The sequence below is a fragment of the Ictidomys tridecemlineatus genome, chromosome 11 (genome assembly GCF_052094955.1).
Source record: "Ictidomys tridecemlineatus isolate mIctTri1 chromosome 11, mIctTri1.hap1, whole genome shotgun sequence".
Classification (NCBI taxonomy): Eukaryota; Metazoa; Chordata; class Mammalia; order Rodentia; family Sciuridae; genus Ictidomys; species Ictidomys tridecemlineatus.
The window spans coordinates 80,583,957-80,605,225 of NC_135487.1; the positions used below are offsets into that span (position 1 = coordinate 80,583,957).

The 21,269-nt window shown below is 33.2% G+C and overlaps 1 protein-coding gene across 1 annotated transcript in view; it reads right to left on the bottom strand.

Moving 5' to 3' along the window:
* The window catches only part of Dpyd (dihydropyrimidine dehydrogenase), a 778,600-nt gene that overhangs the window by 733,253 nt on the left and 24,078 nt on the right, over positions 1 to 21,269 (bottom strand). Inside the window, exon 2 of the mRNA XM_078026796.1 lies at positions 8,257 to 8,367. Coding sequence (XP_077882922.1) covers positions 8,257 to 8,367 — 111 coding nt within the window. The remainder of the gene's footprint in view (positions 1 to 8,256; positions 8,368 to 21,269) is intronic.

Here is a 21,269-nt window from a genome sequence, read left to right on the forward strand (position 1 = left end):
TTGGTGAAGAATAGTCTATGGAAAAGCTTTTGTCTACCCCTCCCCCATATAAAAAAAAACCAAACACAGGCTCATGCTCTCTCTCTCCTTCCAGTGTAGAAGAAGGACCATTAAGGTCTCAGAGCACTCCCAACCTCGTTTTTCAAATTTATTTCTGTATCATGTGATTTTTCACTGTATTTCTCAGCCAGCACATTTCACTCAAGGGAAACCCAAAATTCATAGCCCACACAGGACACAGGAGCAATGTATAGGAATCGAGAAGAATAAGAATCGAGGGTGGACTTCATCCCACATTAGCCATGTAAACTTGAGAAGGAAAAATGGACTCACAAGACAAGGTAAACCTTAAGGACAGTTTCCAAAAGTATAAAAATTAACTGCATTAGCCAGGCACTGTGTACCTGCCTGTAGTCCCAGCAACTTGGAACTGGTAACTTATCAAGACCCTAAGCAGCTTAGTGAGACCATGTCACAAAATTAAAAATTAAAAAGCCGGGGATGTAGTTCAGTGGCAAAATGCCCTTGGGTTCAATCCCTAGTACTAAAATATTTTTAAAAACAACTGCATTAGGAATACAGAAAATTATATGTTAGGAAAAACTAATATTAACCTTTTCTTTCTTGTGGGAACTCTCCCATTGTGCTCTGGTCATTCTCATCTGACTTTTCCTGGTGCATCTTAGCCAAATTCTCATCTCCACTGCCCTTTCTAGAGTTGGTTCAATGCCATGTTGAGCTGCATCAGAACTATGTCCTTATCAATCCATTAAATTTTCATTTATTTTTAATATTATTTTTCTTGGTTACTGAGTCTTTTCATAGCCCCTTACATTTTAGACCTGAGGCTGGTGTCAGATGCTATACCCTAATCCCAGTCCTGGCCCCCAAGTCTTGACCTCTTCCCTCTTCCTACTCTATATACTTGGAAATTCTACCCATAGGCATTTCATCATCCACATATATCCTGATGTTTCAAAACTCTGAATGTGTCTCTGTTGCATCACTGAGTTATGACTTTTGCCAAACAGGATGACCCAAAAGCACAAGAAGCTCAAAAGACCCCAAACTAAATTATTTCTTCCTCATAAATAAATAAATGCAAATGTAAAGTCCAAAGTCATACTTATTATACCTCCTAAAAAAATAAATTGCTACTTATTGTCTCTGATACATACCTCCCCTAGTCTTTGTTATTTGTCTCCTAACTTGCTACAACAATCTCAGAGTGCTGACCCATCTTTCTTGTTAATCATCTTCCACCCTGAAAGCCAAACTGATGCAGCCAGAGACAAATTTGGCTGACACATTAGTAATTAAATTTCCTACATTACTCTTCCTTTCAAAGAACTCTATTATTATTTGTTGATATTTCTGTTTTCTTCAGAAGAATGTGAGAACTTCTTGGTGAAGCCTATATGAGATTCACCTTTATTCCAATGCAATAAATGCCACAACACAAGGCCATAGAAAACAGGTGACAAATGCAGAAAAAAAATAGTGACCAAGAATGTGATACACACAAGAAAAAAAGATGTACCCAAACCTATACTTCACTTAGTTATTTTCACTGTCTTCAAGAAAAAGACCAACAATTTATTTTTATTTCATTATTTAAAGCATTCTCCTTAAACAGCTTTCATGCTTTATCACATGGACTTAATCTACACTTAATCTATACTTTCACCACTTGTCTGTGAAAAATTGGACAGGTTTCCTAAGCTTTCCTGAGCCCAGTTCCCTCACCTGTGAGTTTGAGATAAAATAAAATACTTCATAGGAAGCATTTAGAAATAAAACAAAATATTGCAAAATTTTAACATACACTATGTTTTATTTTTTTACCATGAGTACCCACTGTGTGTCATATATTTACAATAAACTTGCCAAAATATGGCAAGACATATTAAAAATATGTCTAATTTGATGAATTTAGCTGTCTTTCCTTTATATTTCACCCAGGAAACTTTTTCTAATTCATAACGTTTTCCGGTCTTCAAAAATTGCTCATTGAAAATGAATGCAAAATATTTATGTAATTAGGATGGTTCAACATTTTCAAAAATGGCAAAAATAAACAGCAGTTATGAAACACCTGCTTAAAAGATACTGGAAGTAAATGCTTCGTGCTTCATTAACCAGTATAAACACATTTGCCAGTTTAAATCCCCTAATGAATTCAGAATTTCCAATTAGTACTAGAATGGTAGAAAACTGCCAAATAAAGAAATTTCTGGGCAAGAATTTCAAAATTATTATTCTTGGGGCACTTCTGCTGGTCAAAAAGATATTACCTGCTAAGAAGTCAATAATTTATTTATTAAAATCAAATTTGCATCTATTTTAATAAACAATTGTTATTACCAATTTTATAGACCACTGTAATATTTGAATAGTGTTCAATATAGTGCCTGAAATATTGATTTTTCAAGCACCAAAGAAATAAAAAGAAGGAAAGTAGGCAGGAAAAGACAGAGAACTGTACAGGCCTCAAGAAAATCTTCTCCAGGACTTCAGAGAAACCCACTCACAACACTGATCCTGCTATACAGAGTGATAAATCAGTTACTACCTGAATCAAATAGGCAGAACATAATAAAGACAAAGCAAAATTTTCTTTAAAAATCAAGCAAACAAAAGTAACTAAAGCTTTGCATTCAAACATCCAGAAAATGAGTAAAAATGTAACTCAATCTTCAGAAATGATGTAAGATTACTAATTACAAATGTAACAACCATTATAACCTGCATTTTCCTTATCAATTTCATAATCTTAATTTGTCTTTTCTAAGAAGGAAAAGTGATACACTGAAAAGGACATACTAGTCCAGATGACCAGAATTCCAGATCTGCCTGCAACTAACTAATTAATTTTAGAGTTGAAGTAAATCATTTAGCATTTTCAGCTTGGTCTTTGTCATCAGTAAAATGAGAAAACAAATCTGAGTCATCCAAGTGACTCATGGTTAAAATCAAATGCAACACACACAGGTCTCTGGGAAATGGAAAGCACTATCAAGTAAGAAAATATGTAATCCTTATATGTAATATATAAAAATAGGTAAAATAAGAGCTCTATTCATTTATTCATCTATCGATTTGCTCAACAGACACATAGTAAGCACCAGGCACTGTTGAGAAGCTGGGAACACAATTAAGAAATTGAATATCAAATGAATAAAACAAACAAAAAAAATGCTTGCCCTACCAGACTTCATGTTCTAGTGGAAAAATACAATAAACAAACTGTGAATACAAAGTGGTAATTAATGCTGAGAAGAAAAATTAAGCAAAGAAATCTAAGAAGAGCTATATAAAAAGGCAGGTTAGAGTTTTAAATAGTGCAGCCAAAGAAGGCCTTGCTGAGATTGTGCAAAGAAAATTGTGCAAAGGAAGCTATGCAAACCCTGAGTTGGCTGGAAAATCCTGGACGGTTGTAAGCATATAATTTTTAAAAGTATTCCTCATCTGGGTGAAGAATATTCTCCACTACAAAAGGTAGTTAAGTACAAAGATCATTTCAAGGCTACTGCAATAAAACCAGGTGAGAAATGGTGGTGGTGGCTTAAAAATGTTGGTGTTGGTGGAGGTGGTGAGAACAGGTCAAATCCTGGATATATTTGAAGACACAGCTGATTAGTTCATTAGTTATGGATAGTGAAAGAAATAAAAAAAAATCAAATGCTTTAACATTTTGGTCTAAGTGAAAGAATGGATAGGAAAATTTCCAAGAAATAGGTTTTGGAGGCAAGATACTAATTTGGGATTTTCAACATGTTAAATGTTTGAGATACTTATTACACATCTAAGAAGAGGTATTGAACAGACATTTGGTTATAAAGCCCGAGATGGAAATGCAAGTTAAAGATAGAAATGAAGGAGTCATTTGTCTAAAGATGGTATTAAACTTTAAGAGACAAAATAAGATCACCAATTAGTATTTCAAAAGAAGAAAGGGAAGAAAGATCAATTGAGATTTAAGCCATAGTTAGGAGTGAGATGAGGAATTATAAAAGAGTCAAGAAGGAGCAAAAAGAGGTGCCAATGAAATAAGAAGAAAACCAATGAGTCTAGTATACTACAGGTGAAGAAAAGACTTCAGGGTAAAGAGAGTGCTGCTGGTGAGGACAGTTGTGGTGTGAAATGATAAATACAATCAATAAGAGTGTAAGCTATAGGTTATAAATTAGTAAAAATATAGATTATAATTATAAGTTTTTGATAAGTGAGATAGACAATTATAAAGCAAGAACTGTCATAGACAGGCCTAAGATTCCATTTTGCTGCCTTCTATAAAAATTATGTTACAAGAGCTGTTTCTGAGAAACTGAAATAAAAGCTGTTTTTTTATAATATATTGTTTTCTGTACTTTATACCCCACAAAATGTACTCAACCCAGGATATAGTTGTCTTGGTGATCCAAGACTTTGAAGTACATTCTAGCCTCCACTAACCACCTGCTGGAACTCAGGATAAGGTTGTCTTAACACCTGCTCAAACCCAAGATGCAATTGTCTTGAGTTGCTGTGCTAATTGCTCTATTAGCGTCTATGATTGGCTTGCTTGCATGATACTAAGGAAAGTCCCTGAACTTTAGTTTCTGTCCTTAAATTCCCAAGACACAGGCCAGGAAATTGTTATTCTCCCACAGATACTGAAGCACTGTGGGTGGGTGAAAGTCCCTGGCCAGATAAATAAAGCTCTCTGATTTGAATTCAGACTTAAGTGTTTTCTGAAGCAGCTCCCCATAACAAGGACCAGAATGACAATTTTAGGAATCTGAAGTTCATTTTGCATAGAACCAAACTTCAAGAGAGATTTGGGTATACATATTTACTGAGTAAGTGTTGGAAAATCTTCTGGAAAATCCATAGAGGAAGGGTAAAGCAAGTTAAAAGGGAGGGAAGGCTGAGCCAGGTTCAGTGTCAATGCCAGATCCACAGAGCTGGGGCACAGCTACACACAACAGTGTTCCCTTCCTTGAGGAAAGACTGGTGGTCACTTTCAAGATAGTTTCTGGTGCTCAGTTTTCATTTTAACTATGTGTGCCTCCTATAGATTTCTTTGGGGAACCCAGGTTTTTAAATCTGTAACTTTATATCTTGTCAAATTTGGGAGGCTTCTAGCCATTATTTCTTTTTTCATCCCTGCCCTCCTCTCCTCCAGGTGGTGGAGGAAACTAGTGACTGGTGCTCAGCTAACCAGTGGAGATGAAAGTCTTGTTCCCTATTCTGCTTGTGACATCACTACAGTAGGGGTGTGGGGCATCCCATTATCTCATTAATAGAAGTCTGGGTTCCCAACTCGCCTTCATTAGAGGATCAGGGAAAGACCAGATTTGTTGTTGTTGTTGTTGTTGTTGTTGTTAGGATTTGGCTGGAGCAGAGCAGTTCCTCAGTTCCTACCTAAGAGTTTTCTGTTTTACTCAGCTGATCCTTTCCTGGTTCTTTGAGTAGAAAGAGCAGTTTTTTTTTTATTGGGGCTACTACATGTGTATACCTGTTAGCATTTCCAGGCTTCCAAATTCTTTGCTCTGAATATATGTGGAAAATAGAAAATTCAAGGACTTGATTTCTTCAGTTCCTGTACCCCTGGCTCATCTGCCTTCTACCTTTCAAAATCATTTTATGATTTACCTACAAAGCATTTTCAATTTAGATTATTGTAAGACACAAGAACAAAAACTCCTAAATTAAAAAACAAGTATTTTTTGGTGATAATTTCATTTAATTCTTAATGCAAGCATAAGGAGGATAATAATAAAAGTGAAAGGAAGAACATTCATTAAGTGCACTGAGGTTAACTTCGAACCTTAGCTCCATATTTTCCCTTTGGGAATGAACCTCACTACTTTGTCCACAGTAATTAATATGATGTCACCAAATGAGATTATTATTTTACCATATATTTAAACCTTTCATTTTATTTTTTCACTAACAGTTACTCATTGTAGAAAATATGAAATGTACAGAAATGCCAAAATAGCAGAGATCATCACTGTTAATATTCTGGTATATTTTCTTTATTCTGTGTGGATTCATGCCAAAACATGGGTGTGTAGAAGTACACACAATCACTACTGAATACAGTAATGCCTCATGCCTTTACCATGTAATGTGTATTTGAGCTTTTATCCAGATTATTAACCATTTAAAAAATAATTGGAATGGTTGCACAATTTACCAGCAAATGGATCTGCTCAAATTTACCAAGACCCAGTGGATGGAATTCAGTATATTTTCCCCTACAATTTTCTCTACTGAATAAAAAATGGCTCAGATAATCCTCTTTCAACTCAAATTAATTTTCACCTACATTCCTAGTTCTTTCCTTCAGATTTATTACTAGAAGATGAATTACTAGGTGTGTTTGATAACTTAAAGATATTTTTATTCGCTCAAATGTATCCCTCCAAAATGCATGAAATGTTGAAATCCAAACCTCAGTACCTTGAAATGTGACTGTATTTAGAGACAGTCTTTAAAGAATTAATTTAAGTAAACTGAGGTCATTTGGATAGATACTAATCAAATATAACTAGTATCATTATAAGCAGAAGAAATTTAGACACAGTTACACTCGGAGGGAAGACTGTGAAAATACAGAGAGAAGATGCTACCACACGTCCAGGAAAGAGCCTCTGGAACAAATCAACACTTTGATCTCAGACTCCTAGTCTCCAAAATAGTAAAAATAAATTTGCATTCTTTAAACCACCTAAACTGTGGTACTTTGTTAGTATCCCTAGCAACTAACAAAGGTATTAATGAACGTTATCAAAAATACTGTCATATACTTAACTAAAAATATGTGTCAATACATGTTTAATGGAGAAGACCTATCTCATTGTACTTTCACCAATATTTTTTTAAATATAAGAGAGTTAATTTGTAGGATCATATTATAGAATAAAAATAATCTCCATGAAATAATCTAACAACAGTAACCATCAGAATAGAGGAAACCTTTTTTTCTGAATAGAACTCTTATCATAGTTTGATAGCCTATGAAAGAGAGGCCTCAAGAAAGTTATCTAATTTCTCTGGATCAAGGTCTCACACATTTAAAAATGAGACTGAAACTTGGTGCTCTTCAAGAAATATTTGAAAATTACATGGTTCTTTTCTGAATGCAGTTCAATCGTTCAGATCTTTTTGCAAGGACGTGGTACACAGTCAGCCAATCACCTGATCTACTTCAGACCATATCAGTGTCCTTCCAAAGACCTGTACTAGAAACTTGGAGGCAAAACTCATAGAAGTAGAACAAGGAAAACTGAATTCCAAATCCAGGTCTGCTATTAAGTGGCTATAAGGTCTTTTTAAGCCATATGCAATATTGTCTCTCTGTGTTTTTATTTCTTTGTTGCTTTCAAAAACTTTGCTGGGTTGCCAGTGATAGAAAAATTTAAAAGTAGTTAAATACACACACACACACACACACACACACACACACACACACACACACGAGCACACATCCTCAATTCCCATCCTTAGAATGTAGAGAGAGAAAAACAACACTATAATCATGAATATTACAGGACATTATACACAAAGTACCAAAAGAGTCAATGTGAAGTAAGCTCATAATATTAATGGTTTCCCTAATTATTTTGGAAAAATCAATTGTGCGGAAATAGAGTAAAAAGGAAACTTCTTTCCAAATTTAAAGACTTACATATCCCTCAGATAGTATTTTAAATGTTGCCTTCAAGGTTGTCCTTATAATGCTTATGACCTCACAGTCCCAGCTCTGTGGATAACTTCATAGGCTCAATCAAATAAAGTTCTAGCCATCAAAAACCTCAGAGTAATACTTTATTTGCGCCTACACCTCACCTGAAAATATTATTTGTTTATACTGAACATTTTAAAGTTCAGAAATTTCACAAGAGCGCGTTTTCAAACAGTTTGTAGATGCCTACAACTACCATCAGTTAGACTATATCTAAAAGAGAAACTCTCATATCATTGTTTTATTGCACAAAACAATTTTTAAATAAATATTAAGGATTTTCAGGAAAAGAAAATTTTGCATCAAACTAAATTCATATAATTTAAGTGTTGCATAAGATTTTTTAAAAACAGAATTAAAGTTTTTATAATATTCAAATATAAAATATGTAATATATGAAAAAAATCACAGCTGTACTTTACACATTTTAACTGTATTTCTAAGTATATGTAAAATCTTGTCTTAGAATGTGTAGAACGAGAAAATTTTCATCAGGAAATCATGTTATCAGTTGTACTTACAAAACAGTTCTTATCGGGGTTTCTCTTCCAATGTTTCTTGTCTAATTTCTTGGCCGAAGTGGAACGCAGAGTTGCATGATTTTGCATCCGAGGATTTAAAGCCAGGATACTCTGAAGACAGCATAAATAATAAATAACAATATGTAAATATGTTGGCACTAAAAAATCAAAATTTTATTTAGGAATCATCCATTCCCCTCCTAAAGAAAGGTTCAACTAGGATATAAAATTTATGATATGAGAGAGAGAGAGAGAGAGAGAGAGAGAGAGAGAAAACAGATTACATGAGGTCTAAACAAATTAGATCCAAAATTAGCAAGAGGGTTTAAAAAATAAATAAAACTGATAACTCTTGTATTTTGCTTAACAAGAAAGCAACTACATGGGGAAATCCCAATAAAACAGAAATTATTTGGGAAAAGTGAAAAGGAGAAAATTGTTTTTTGGAGAAAAACTAACAAAGAAAATAACATTACTGGCATGAATTGATCCAAAGCTCAAAATACACCCAAAACATGACATGTCACCTCAAATAGTTGTCTTACCTAATGTTAAAATGGTAACATTAAATGTCAGTGTTACCTAATCTGGACAAAATACAAGTGGAGTGATTCCTAATAATTCTCCAAAAGGAACTCTTGGCAAAATAATAATAATTATGATTATTATTCAGGAAAAAATAAACCAATAAATATTAACAACTACTACAAAATTATAATTCCGCCACAGGAAAAGAACTATTGATGACAATTAACATTTCCCCAACAACTTTCAGCATTTCTACATGTTAAACACCAATATGAAATACCTGAAGAAAATCCTGGAGAAAAGATACAGAAGAGACATCGAGGTTTTCAGTAGCTGAAAAGTTTTCATATGGAAAAGGAATTTAATTATTTTGAATTAGTGGAGAATGCAGAATCAAGTTTGTAGATATTTAAGGAGGGAGATTTAGATTCAGATATTCAAAAAAAATATCAGCTAAGATTGCATTAGAAGTCACACTAACTTTATTGCAGTCATTTAAAACAATGCACATCTCAAAAGTCTTGTTCTTCCCAGGAAAATTCTCCTGACTAATCCAAATCTGATTCTGGGGCTAGGGATGTGGCTCAGTGTTAGAGCACTTGCCTAGTATGTACAAGGCCCTGATTCAATCCCAGTTCTGGGAGAAAAAAAAAAAAAGTAGTAGAGCACTTGCATAGATCTGATTGTCCTAGAACATACAAATATCTCTACCAAGGACCACCAACCTAAATAGAACTGTTGCTTTATGAATTTTCCTTCCTCCTAAACAGTGAATGCTTTGAATTGAAGAAGTAGAGAATTTGCTGAATTTCTGACATATTACACCAAGTGAGTAGCATATGCCCATGCCTGTGAAATAAGATATTCAAAATTGTGAATTTGGTTCTTAATATCTATTGGTCACATAACTTTCAGCAAACTGCTTATCCTTTTGGTCTTTCATTTCCTCACATGCAAAATGGGCCATAACCTAAACCAAAATACTATAGTAAAAAATAAATAAAATACATGATACAACATGCTTTCTAAACTATAAACACCCTAAAATCTAAAGTAGAGTGAAAATGGAATCCAGAGGCTATGTGCAACAGCAATTCTCTGTCCATGATTTCTTCATGTGGAGGCTTAGTAAGAATTTGAGATAAGTCCTAAAAATGAAATTCCTGTTAGATTTGACCAACCCCCAAATCATCTTCCAAATCGAGATTTTATGATTCTTTGAAAATTAGTATATAATGTTCATCTTTTTTGCATATGAAAATGAACCCATATTTGGATCTCAAAATACTGTCACAAATGCCAAAGTAACTTAACAGATAAAGGAAAAAATCATACTATAAGACATATGCTAAAAATGTTGTTTCCCCTTCTATTATTGTAATTCCAAAATAAATTGATCTAAAGGAATCATTTTCTAAGTAATATCTTAGCTGATTTTATAAGAACATTTATTACATGATAATATGAAGGATTTAGAAATGATATAAATTATATTTTTCTAACATAAATTTTATACTTAGTATGAAATTATTATTTATTTTATTTATAAATTTATTTATCAGTGTGGAAAGAATAAAATGAGAAAAGCAACAATTCAACTTATTGTGTATTTGATTTAAAATGACAATAACATACTCTCAATTTTAAGATTTTAGAGGTCAAATGGTTTCACAAACATCATATTGTTTAACTTATAAACAGCTACTATTTGCTCAATATTTTTGATGATCAAATAAGTTAATGGCAGATAAGTACCCTGCTTAAAATCCATAGTTAATCTAGAGAAGAGATTGAATTACAACTCAGTTATTCTGAGTATGGGATTTAGATTCAAATTTATCCAAAGATGAAGTATACATTTAAATGTATCTTTTTAACACAGAATGTAGAAGACACTTATAACCACATGTATAAGTGATATTAAATGGAACCTGAATAACTCAATGAAGAATTATTGTCAAACTATTGCTCTGCCCAACAAAACCCTCTCTACTGTAGTGTTCTGCCTTATCACAGCCCCATAGCATTGTAAATATCTGATGATAGACTGAAACCATGCACCAAAGTAAATCTTTCCTCCTTTAAGTTGATTTTCTCAGGTATTTTGTCATAACAACAAAAAGATGACTAATACACCCAACTCAAGCAAGTCTTTAAAACATAACCACTAGGAAATCATTCCCAGAATGGTTGCATAAAGACCTCTTCTGACCAACAACCAGCAAAACAAACTGACAAAAACTAGTGACAAAAAAATAGCCATTTAAAATCTCTGGAACAGCTTCCTCGATGTTTATAGCAGCACAGTTCACAATAGCTAAATTATGTAATCAACCCAGATGCCTATCAACAGATGAATAGGTTAAGAAACTGTGGTGTGTGTATATATATATATATATATATATATATATACAATGGAGTTCTGTTCAGCCATAAAGAAGAATGAAATTATGGCCTTTGCTGGTAAATGGATGGAAACAGAGAATATTATGATAAGTGAAATAAGCCAAATGTCCAATGTTTTCTCTGATATTCAGAAGCTAGAGTAAAATAAAGGAAAGGAGAAGAGAATAATAGAATAGAATATGCAAAGATATAGGGAAGATCAAAAGTGTAGAAAGAGATAAAGAGGCAGAGTGGAGCGATGGAAAAGGGGAGGCAATGTGAAAGATATTCTTTAAAACTCATGTTATGTGCATATGCAAATATACCACAGGGAATTCCTCTTTTCTGTGTAAGTAAAAAAGAATCAATCAAATATAAACAGAAGAGTGAAAAACGAAGTCTAGCCGAGTAGAGGAAGGAGAACGGGGGAAGGGAGGGGGTTAGGGAGAAAAAGGGGATATTGTGAACTGAAATTGATTTCCATGTGTGTATGATTATTTGGGGATGAACCCATTACTATGTATATTTATAAAGCTCTAATAAAAATATAAATAAAATCTCAGGAAATTGTCCTAAAGGCAAACAACAAATGAAGGCACATTAATTGAAGAAAATCTACTAAAACTTGAAAAGAGTAGTAAGGATCTATAGCATTTGAAAAATAAACTACCCCTCCCTTTCCCCACTTCAGTTCAGTGTCAAAGTCATTCCACTTCAGATGAGTTCAACCAAGAAAACATGTTTCCTTTTATCACCAGCCCTACCTGAAGGCCATGTTGTCTCCCATGGAGGGGCAAATGCCACTATTTCTCATACTGCCACTCCCTGCTATTCAGGGACTAAACTCCAGGAAACTGCAGCCCAGAGTTCAGGGTCTTTCTTGGTACAATCAGACATACTCAGGGAGCAAAGTCTCTGCCTGAGGGGCACCATTTACACTGGGGACCTTCACCCTCACCTCACCTCACTCAGGGTGCAGTTTGCATATGAGCAAACCTGCTTATTAAGGAGTAGTGTCACTCAAGGTGAGCCACTGTCACTATCCTAAATTCTGGAGCCATGGTCAGAGAATTTTCCCAAAAGAAAAGGCACTCCTAAAGAAACTTATCTTATCTGAACCCCTATGTGGGGGAAGTTCAAGTCTAAGAGTACGTTTAAGAACAATTAAGATTTTGATAACAAAAATTACGAAGAACCAAGTAACTCTATGAGAGCAATAAACTAAACCATGAAGGTAGACAGTTCACCAGGAGAAAAGACAGTTCAGACAAGCCCTCCTGGGGTGGAAAAAAAACTGCAAAAACTCACCTCAAAAACTACCAATGAAGAGGGATACAAATTTAACTGAATCACATCACGTTGTAGAACTATTTATATCCCAGGGCTTTTTCAAAAACAATAAAGCAATCAATCAGAACTCAGTGGAAATAAGAGCTAGGTAGATACAAATAGAGGCAGACAGTTCAACAGAGATCAGTGGAAAAAGGAAGGAGAGCTCTGCTAAATCCAGTTATGACAGAACAACTGCACATGTCCATGGCTGCACCCTCTGAGGCTATTGCAGGGTCACACAAAAGGAGAAATGTACTTCTCTAAAATAACCCATCAGTCATTCAACGAATACCCAAAAACGACATGTGCACCATCCCTCCAGAGTGGGGATCAGTATAGAGAATTGTTGTAATACATTTTCTAAATTTTATGCTTAAAAAGATTAGAAGCCATGTGCTATGGTCTGGGTATGGTTTAGGTGTTCCTCAACCCACCTCAATGATTCATATGTTAGAAGTTGGCCACTACCTACTATGGTAATTTTAAGAGATTGTAGGTAGAAATTATTGAGAGATTCCAAGATCTATCAAGCCCCTATCCATGCTCTGGTTTCATGTCTCACCATGAGCTCCCTCTTGCATGTACTCACACCAAGATATTGTCTGCCATAACATCATGACAACAGAAGGGCTCTCTCTAGAGCTAATGCCATATGGTTTGGACTTTGAATCCCTAAAAGTGTGCTAAATAAATCTCTTTTCTTTATGAAATATATGCCATCCAGTATTTCATTATAGGAACAGAAAACAGAGTAATATATCAGGCAAAGAAACAGGGTTGTATAAGATCTGCATCCACACAAAAAACAAGCAACAAAAACCAACTTTGAGAAAGTCCAAGTATCAGATTTAACAAAGGTTTCAAAATAGCTATCATAAGGAAAGTATAACTATAATGTTCTATCAAATACACATCCATACAAAGAAATTATTAAAAAGGACTAATTAGAATTAAAAGTTGAAAAATACAATGCCTGAAATGAAAACTTCACAGTAGTATATAATAGTAGATTTAAACTGGCAAAATCAAAAAACTTAAAAAAATATTATGTAATAATAGAAGAATAAAGAAAAAATTAACAAAGCCCTAAAGTCTGTGGTAAATCGTTAATAAACAAAATACAATCATGTGAATACCAGAACAAGAGGAAAAAAGAGAAAAAATACAAGATTCACAAGTTGAAATTTTCTCCACTTTGTTTAAATAAAACATATTATTAAATTACATATCTAAGAAGTTCAACAAATGTATGGTAGAATAAATAGAAAGATATTATACAAAGAATATTAACAAATATACTGAGTCAATATCAAAGAAAAACTATTGAAAGCAGCAAAAGAAAAATGATGCATAATATAGAAAAAACTAACTTTTAACAGTTCATTTCTCATCAAAATTAATGGACACCAGAAATTAGTGAGATAATATACACAAATATACAAAGCACTAAAAACATTGTCAAGCAAGAATCTTATAATCAGCAAAACTATCTTTCAAAAAGAATAGTGATCATGAAGAATACAGATGAGAATAAATGCTAATGCGTATGTGGGGGGAAAGGTACACTCATATATTGTTGATGGGACTGCAAATTAGCACAGCCACTTTGTAAAGAAGTATGGAGATTCCTCAAAAGAGTAGGAATGCAACCATCATATGACCTAGTTAGGCTACTCCTTGGGATTTACCTCAAAGATCTAAAAGCATACCATATTTATACAGGCACATCAGTGTTTATAGCAGTACAATTCACAATATCCAAGTTATGGAACCACCTCATATGCCTGTGAACAGATGAATGGATAAAGAAAATATAGCATATCATACAATGGAGTTTTACTCAGCTATAAAGAATAATGAAATTATGACATTTACTAGTAAATGGAACTTGGAAGTATCATAATAAGAGAAATAAGTCAGACTCAGAAACTCAAAAGGTCAAATGTATTTTTGTGATATGTAGAAGATCAAAATAAGGGGAAGATGGTAGGGATACCATGAAAATAGAAGGAGGATCAGAAAAATGGAGAAGGGGTGTTGGGCAAGGGGGAACGGCAGAAAAGGGGAGGAGTAGTAGAATGAAACTGATCAAATTTTGCTGTGTAAATGTACCATGGTGAATTCCACTTTTCTGTATTCCTAACAAGTATCAATTTATAAAAACAATAAATAGATGGGGGAAGGGCAAGGAAGTAGAGTAAGGGGACCAGGGGTAAGGGGAGAAGGCAAGGGAGAAAGGAGGTACTGGGAACTGAAATGAAACAAATTATATTCCATGCATGAGTGATTCTGTCAAATGAATCCCACTGTTTTATATATATGTGTATGTATAATAAAAAATTATAAAGCATAATAATTTTAAAATACTTCAAATATTAAATAATGGTGAAATATAACACTCCCATCCCCAAAAAAGACAATTAGAGAATTTGTACAAGTAGAAATTCTTCAGGCAAAAAGTAAATGACTATAAATAGTATTCAAGTTCACAGGAAAAAAACCAATGGTCAATAACAGAGTATAAGTAATTCTGCAATTATAAAAAATAATATAAAATATATACTGTCGGTATAAAATATATTGATAATAAAATAAGATCTAACTATGTGCTGTTCATTAGGAGCAACCATCAGATTCAATGTCACATATAGAACGAAAGTAAATGGACTGAGAAAGATATACCATTTAAGTAGTGACCTTATGAAAGCTTGAGTGACCTATAGTAGTATTAGAACAGACTTTAAGCAAACCAAACAAAAAAGTACTACTAGACACAAAAGCATGTTTTATGATGATAAAGAAACATCCATCAGGAAGCTCTAACAATTCTAAACATAAGTGTGCCCAATAAGACAAAATACATGATGCAAAAAAGGGCAAAACTAAAAGGAAAACAGACATTTAGAGAATACTAGTTGAAGACTTCATTTTCCCACTTTAAATACTGGACAGAACACAGGCAGAAGAATAACAAGGAAACAGAAGATTTTAACAACACTATACATCATCAAGATGTGATAATTTATTAATCTCAAGTATGCATGAAACATTTTCTAGGATATGTTAGCTGAAAAACAAGCTCAAAGAACCTGAGGACTAAATAATACACAGTAGTTCTCCAATCACAATGCAATAGAATTAGATATCAATACAGAAATAAACTTTTAAAATTGTGCAGTGTGGGTGAGCATTATAATCATCATAATAGAAAGATACAGTTACTAAATACCACATATGCTTTCATTTATATAAAATCTCCACACAAGGCAAATGTATGGAGACAGCAAGTAGATTAGTGTTTGCCTAGGACTAGCGGGTAGGGAACAGAAAGCAAATGCAAAAGGGTTTGTAGTTTCTTTTTTGGAGTGATGAAAACTGATTGTGGTACTGGTGGTAAACTTTATTAATACACCAGAAGAGTCTAGGAATTCTACCCTTTATATGGGTGATATGTGAATTAATACATCATGAAACTTTTTAAAAAGCCAAAAATTGTTATATTCAATTGATTTAGCTATATAATGTACCCACTTTAGTAAACGTCATTGGGACTTGCTTTAGTTGACAAATAAAAATCTGATAAAGATTATTTTTAGTAATTCCTACATGTGAAAGAATAATTCTTTACTCTATCTGATGAGATGTAGGTATCTTCTAAACAACAAATGCACAAAACAGTTGTAGTTTCAAATGGTTAGTCTTCATAATGACATAAGACCAAAGCAACTCATCAACAAAAGTCAGTATTAGAAAATCCAAGTCATCTCATTTTAAAGGAAAAAATTAAAGACATTGTCTTCTTTAAAAAAATTTTTTTGCTTGTTTATTTCAGCTCGAACCACACTAATCTCAGATTGTAATCCAAATTAATAAATAACATGATGACACTTTTTAAAGGTATACTGGCCAACATTCAAAGCAAACAAACTGGGTAATACACAAGAAAGATGGCTGCATTTATTTTAGGTTTTATTTCCACAATCCATACTGTGATAAATGATTATGTTTATCTATGTCGGCATAGTAATGTAACTTTTGAGAATAAACATTCCAAATGTAATTTATTGGCTGCTTATCACAGTAACTTTTCTTTCACATGGTAAGCAGAAAGTATAACATAACATGAAATATTGGGTTAACCTTTTGCAAAAAAGGCACTGAGTTGAATTCAATGGATCTTGGGTAAAAATAAATTGGATTGTGGAGAATGGTTACCAAGGATTTGACTTAATAATATTCCAAATGAAAGTGATATAAAATAAAAATACAGGACATGAGAGTGGTTGAGAGCTGTTAAAAACAATTTTCCAAAGCAAGACTTTTTAAAACTAAAAGTCAATATCATCGATAACTAAATAGCTGGCAGAATAATATAGGAGAGTTCTAAATTACATTCTTCCTAAGAAATGACCAAAGCCAGGTCCTAACAGGGTCACAGAGCCCCCTCTCTAGATAAATCGAGTGCTTTAAGAGGGCCATTAACCCTTCAGATATAGGGTTATTACCTACGGAGGGAGAATTTTCTCTCATCAAAGAATTTGGTCTTTGAGTTTGCCAATCATTTTGAGATAGTGGTGATTCTGGAAGCAGAAAAATAGTATTTGAGAAAATTTAACTGTGCTAATTTTATTTAGTTGAAGAAATGATAGAATATGATTTGGGGCCAGTACACAGGAAGTCAAGTGAGTTACATATTGTTCCTGCTTTGTTCACTCTGTTCTGGGAAGCAGCTGGAGGCTGCAACACACAGTGGAATTCTGCAACCAGTTTTGTGCATTTCCTCAGAGAGCAGAAAGAGGGCCCATACTGACTACAATCAACAATCACAAATCCTTGCTTAACAAAAAAGACACTAAACCATAGCCCTAAAATACTGCAACTTAAGTATATTTTGAGAGCTCATTTTCAGTTGTGGGAAGCCACTTGACCAACATGTTCCCTTTCTAAAAATGTGGCTTTGTTTTGTAGTGCAATATTGATTGACCAAATATAATGCACCATTAAGCTCTCTTCACCCTGTGCATCTGAAATTATAAACAAATGTTTCCTGTTCAATCCTAGTTAGTACTTACATTAATTCTGAGTAATTAAAAAGATACATATATATTAACATTTGTGCTTACAGAATTAAATTGATGAATTAAATACTGTCTTATTCGAATTATGTTTAAATTTTGTCTTTGATGACATATCATTTTCTTTAGTTCATCAACTTGAATAAAGTAAATACAAATGATGGCCGGGAGGTGGTGGCACACACCTATAATCCCAGCAACTCAGGAGTCTGAGGCAGGAGGATCACAGGTTGAAAGCCAGCCTCAGCCATTTAGCAAGGCCCTAAATTAATTAGCATGACCTTGTCTCAAAACAAAATATAAAAGGGGCTGGGGATGTGGCTCAGTGATTAAGTTCTCATGGGTTTAATCTCTTGTACCAAAAAAAAAAAAGTACTGACAATAAAAATCATACTGTTCTCATTTTTTTCATAATTGGACAAAAGTAACTTGATTTCAAGATAACATTATATTGCCATCCACTTATTTCCTTCACAAATATTCTCAACTAATAGGAGCATAGAATACCAATCTATTAATGCTTTTGATTAATACTTATTGCCTCTCCCGGGTACCAATCAACATATGTTGACTAATGGAGAACTGCACTTTTTAATACTTACTTGCTTAACATTCCCTTGCTTATAAAGCCTCCATCTCTGTCTCAACCGCTTCCAAGTCTGTCAGTAGTCTTAGTATAGAACTAGTTTAATTTTTTTTTAGTGTTTGATTATTTTCTTATTTTTTTCATTGGTTGTTCAAAATATTACAAAGCTCTTGACATATCATATTTCATACATTAGATTCAAGTAGGTTATGAACTCCCATTTTTACCCCGTATACAGATTGCAGAATCACATCGGTTACACATCCACATTTTTACATAATGCCATATTAAAAAAAAATAGAACTAGTTTAAACAGTATCTTACAAATGTACAAGGTGCTTTTGGACACTGGGCAAGTTCAGAACTCCTATAGTCAGTCTCCTGGATAATGGGGAGCAAAACAGGGAAAAATGCACCTCCACATTGGGACAGACAACTTTGGAGTCTGAAAACCTTGGAAATCTGCAGTAACTGGTCCTGAGCAAGAACGATCACATTTTCAGACTCTTTTTTTTTTTCTTTTAATGTACTTCTATTTTCTGTCAAGACACAGCTATCTTTTTTTTTTCTTTTAATGTACTTCTATTTTCTGTCAAGACACAGCTCTTTTTCCCCCCTTAGGCTGGACTACTTTGGACTACTTTTCCAAGTAATGACAGCAAATGAAAGTCATCTTCAATTTTTTTTTCATTTTATACCTCTATACAAAGACCAATTTTTCCTATATGCAAGGAACTAACTCATTCAGTAAATGAACAATTGATGAAGGAAATCACTGACAGTTCTAAATCCTACAACTTTCATTTTATTGATTATTTTCAGAATAATATGCATATTGTTTGAGTTTAAATTTGGGCTTAGATCTTAACTCTTCTATTTTTCTGGTTTTTTAAATCCTCAATCTCTTTTTCATCAACTGCTAAATGTAGACCAATAATAGTACTTATCCCATAGTATTGTTTTGAGAATTAAATAATATATAAAACTAGAATGATTTACACAGTAAGTACTTATTATATTTCATCTATTTGTATGAAAACTAGGTTATAGTTGTCATTCAACCAATATATATTCAAGTTCCTGTACTGTCAATTCTAAATAACACAGGGGGATTATTTTTAAAAGTTTTGGAATATATAAAAAAAATGAAAGCAACAGGTAAAAAGGTAACTATAAATAAGATAGTATGAAAAATAGAGATATATCTCAGATGAAACCAAATCACCAGCTGAGTCATGGGTCCCTGAATTTATCATTGGCCTCTGCTCTGCAATTTAAAAAGCAGACTGCCTGAAAAATGCCAATATGCACTTCACAAATTAATACAGCAGTGTAGAAGGGTCATGAAATTCAAATACAGATTTTAACATCCATTACACATATATAGAAATGAAGATAACATTTTGTAACACATACAACTGTATATAACTCATGGACCTTTCGGCCCAACATGTTTAAGTGATTTACATTACATTTTCTTTCCAAGAAAGACAGGTCAGATAAAATATAGGGGATTTATAAAGCATCAAAAAACTCATCAAGTGGAAAGGAATAAACCCTTTCAAAATGCTAGTCATGTTGTCCAAGAAATATGATTCATTTCTATTGAACAAATAGTTAACACAAAAGAAATAGTTTACACTTAACACCTCACATCTATCGTGTCACTCACCAACTCAGCAAGCTGAAGTCTGCCACATGAACCTTTTGTTTGGCTTTACAGGGTCTAGTACATGCCTCTCTTTCATTATAAAATACACACCCATAAAAGGTACCCACGTTCTTTCTAATTTAAAAAAGTCATTTTATTTTCCTTAAAAAATATGAAGAATTCAAACAAAGAAACCATAATGTACACATTTGATATTCACCATATAATTCTTAATATAGAGCAGAGCAAAGGTGGTTACTGTTCTGATTTAGACACTGTATTAGTCTTATTGGGCTACTATTTCAGAACACCATAGTCTGAGTAGCTTAGACATTTGTTTCTCATTTTGTAGGCTAGGAAGTCCAAGATCCAGATGCTGAGTAATTTGGTTCTTGTTAAGAACATTTTTCCTGGCTTGCAGATGACTACTGTCTCACTATGACTTCATGTGCAGAGACAGAGGCAGAGATTGAGAGCAAGCTCTAGATTGTCAGTTCTTACAAAAGCACTAATTCCATTATGAGGTTTTCACCCTCATAACTTCAACTACCCTTAACTCCCAGTAGCTCCATCTACAAATATCACACATTGGGCAATAGGATTTAACATGTAAATTCTAAGAGGATAAAAACAGTCTTATAACAGACGTGGAAAGTATTCCTCTACCTCTGGAAGGCAAACACTGTTAAAGACTAGGCTTCAATTTATAAGATACTTTATCTTAAGACTGCAAATGTTATCCTATTGATTCTATACGTTGCTTTTTTTCAAGGAGAAAATTCATAATATCCAAAGGAGATATAACATAGTATTGCTTAAATTCAACAAAATAAAATAAAAACAATTTTGCCAAATAATTTAATACTAGCTACTAATTATACATGTTCCTTTATTCTTTAAACAATTTGAAAAATGAAACATTAATAACATTGAAAAATGTACTATTTTCATATTTTCATTATAGGAATTGAAAATAAAATATGTGCAAAATGATATGAAAATACATAAAAAGATGAGACATCATTTTATTTGAAAATTTCACTGCATAAATTATAAGCTTCTTAATATTGTAAAACACTTGTGCATTATATATTTAAATTAAAACAAATATTTAGAAAAGATAAAACTATGAAATTCCATGCTAGAATACTGTCTCATATTTGCAAGAGTTGGGTTCGATCCTCAGCTCCACATAAAAAAATAAAGATGTTGTGTCCACCGAAAACTAAAAATAAATATAAAAAAAGAGTTGAATGTATGCATGAATTTATACAGAACCCAAAACAAAATTCAAAAGAAGAAGAATTGATGGGCCATTATTACATGATCATAAAAATACTAAGTCCACTAGGTAACTAAGAAAATCCATATTCTAAAACCTATAATTTTTTCATACATTCATCAAATCTATGTAAAATCCTATTTCCATCCCTTTTCTTACATAGTTTACTGTATC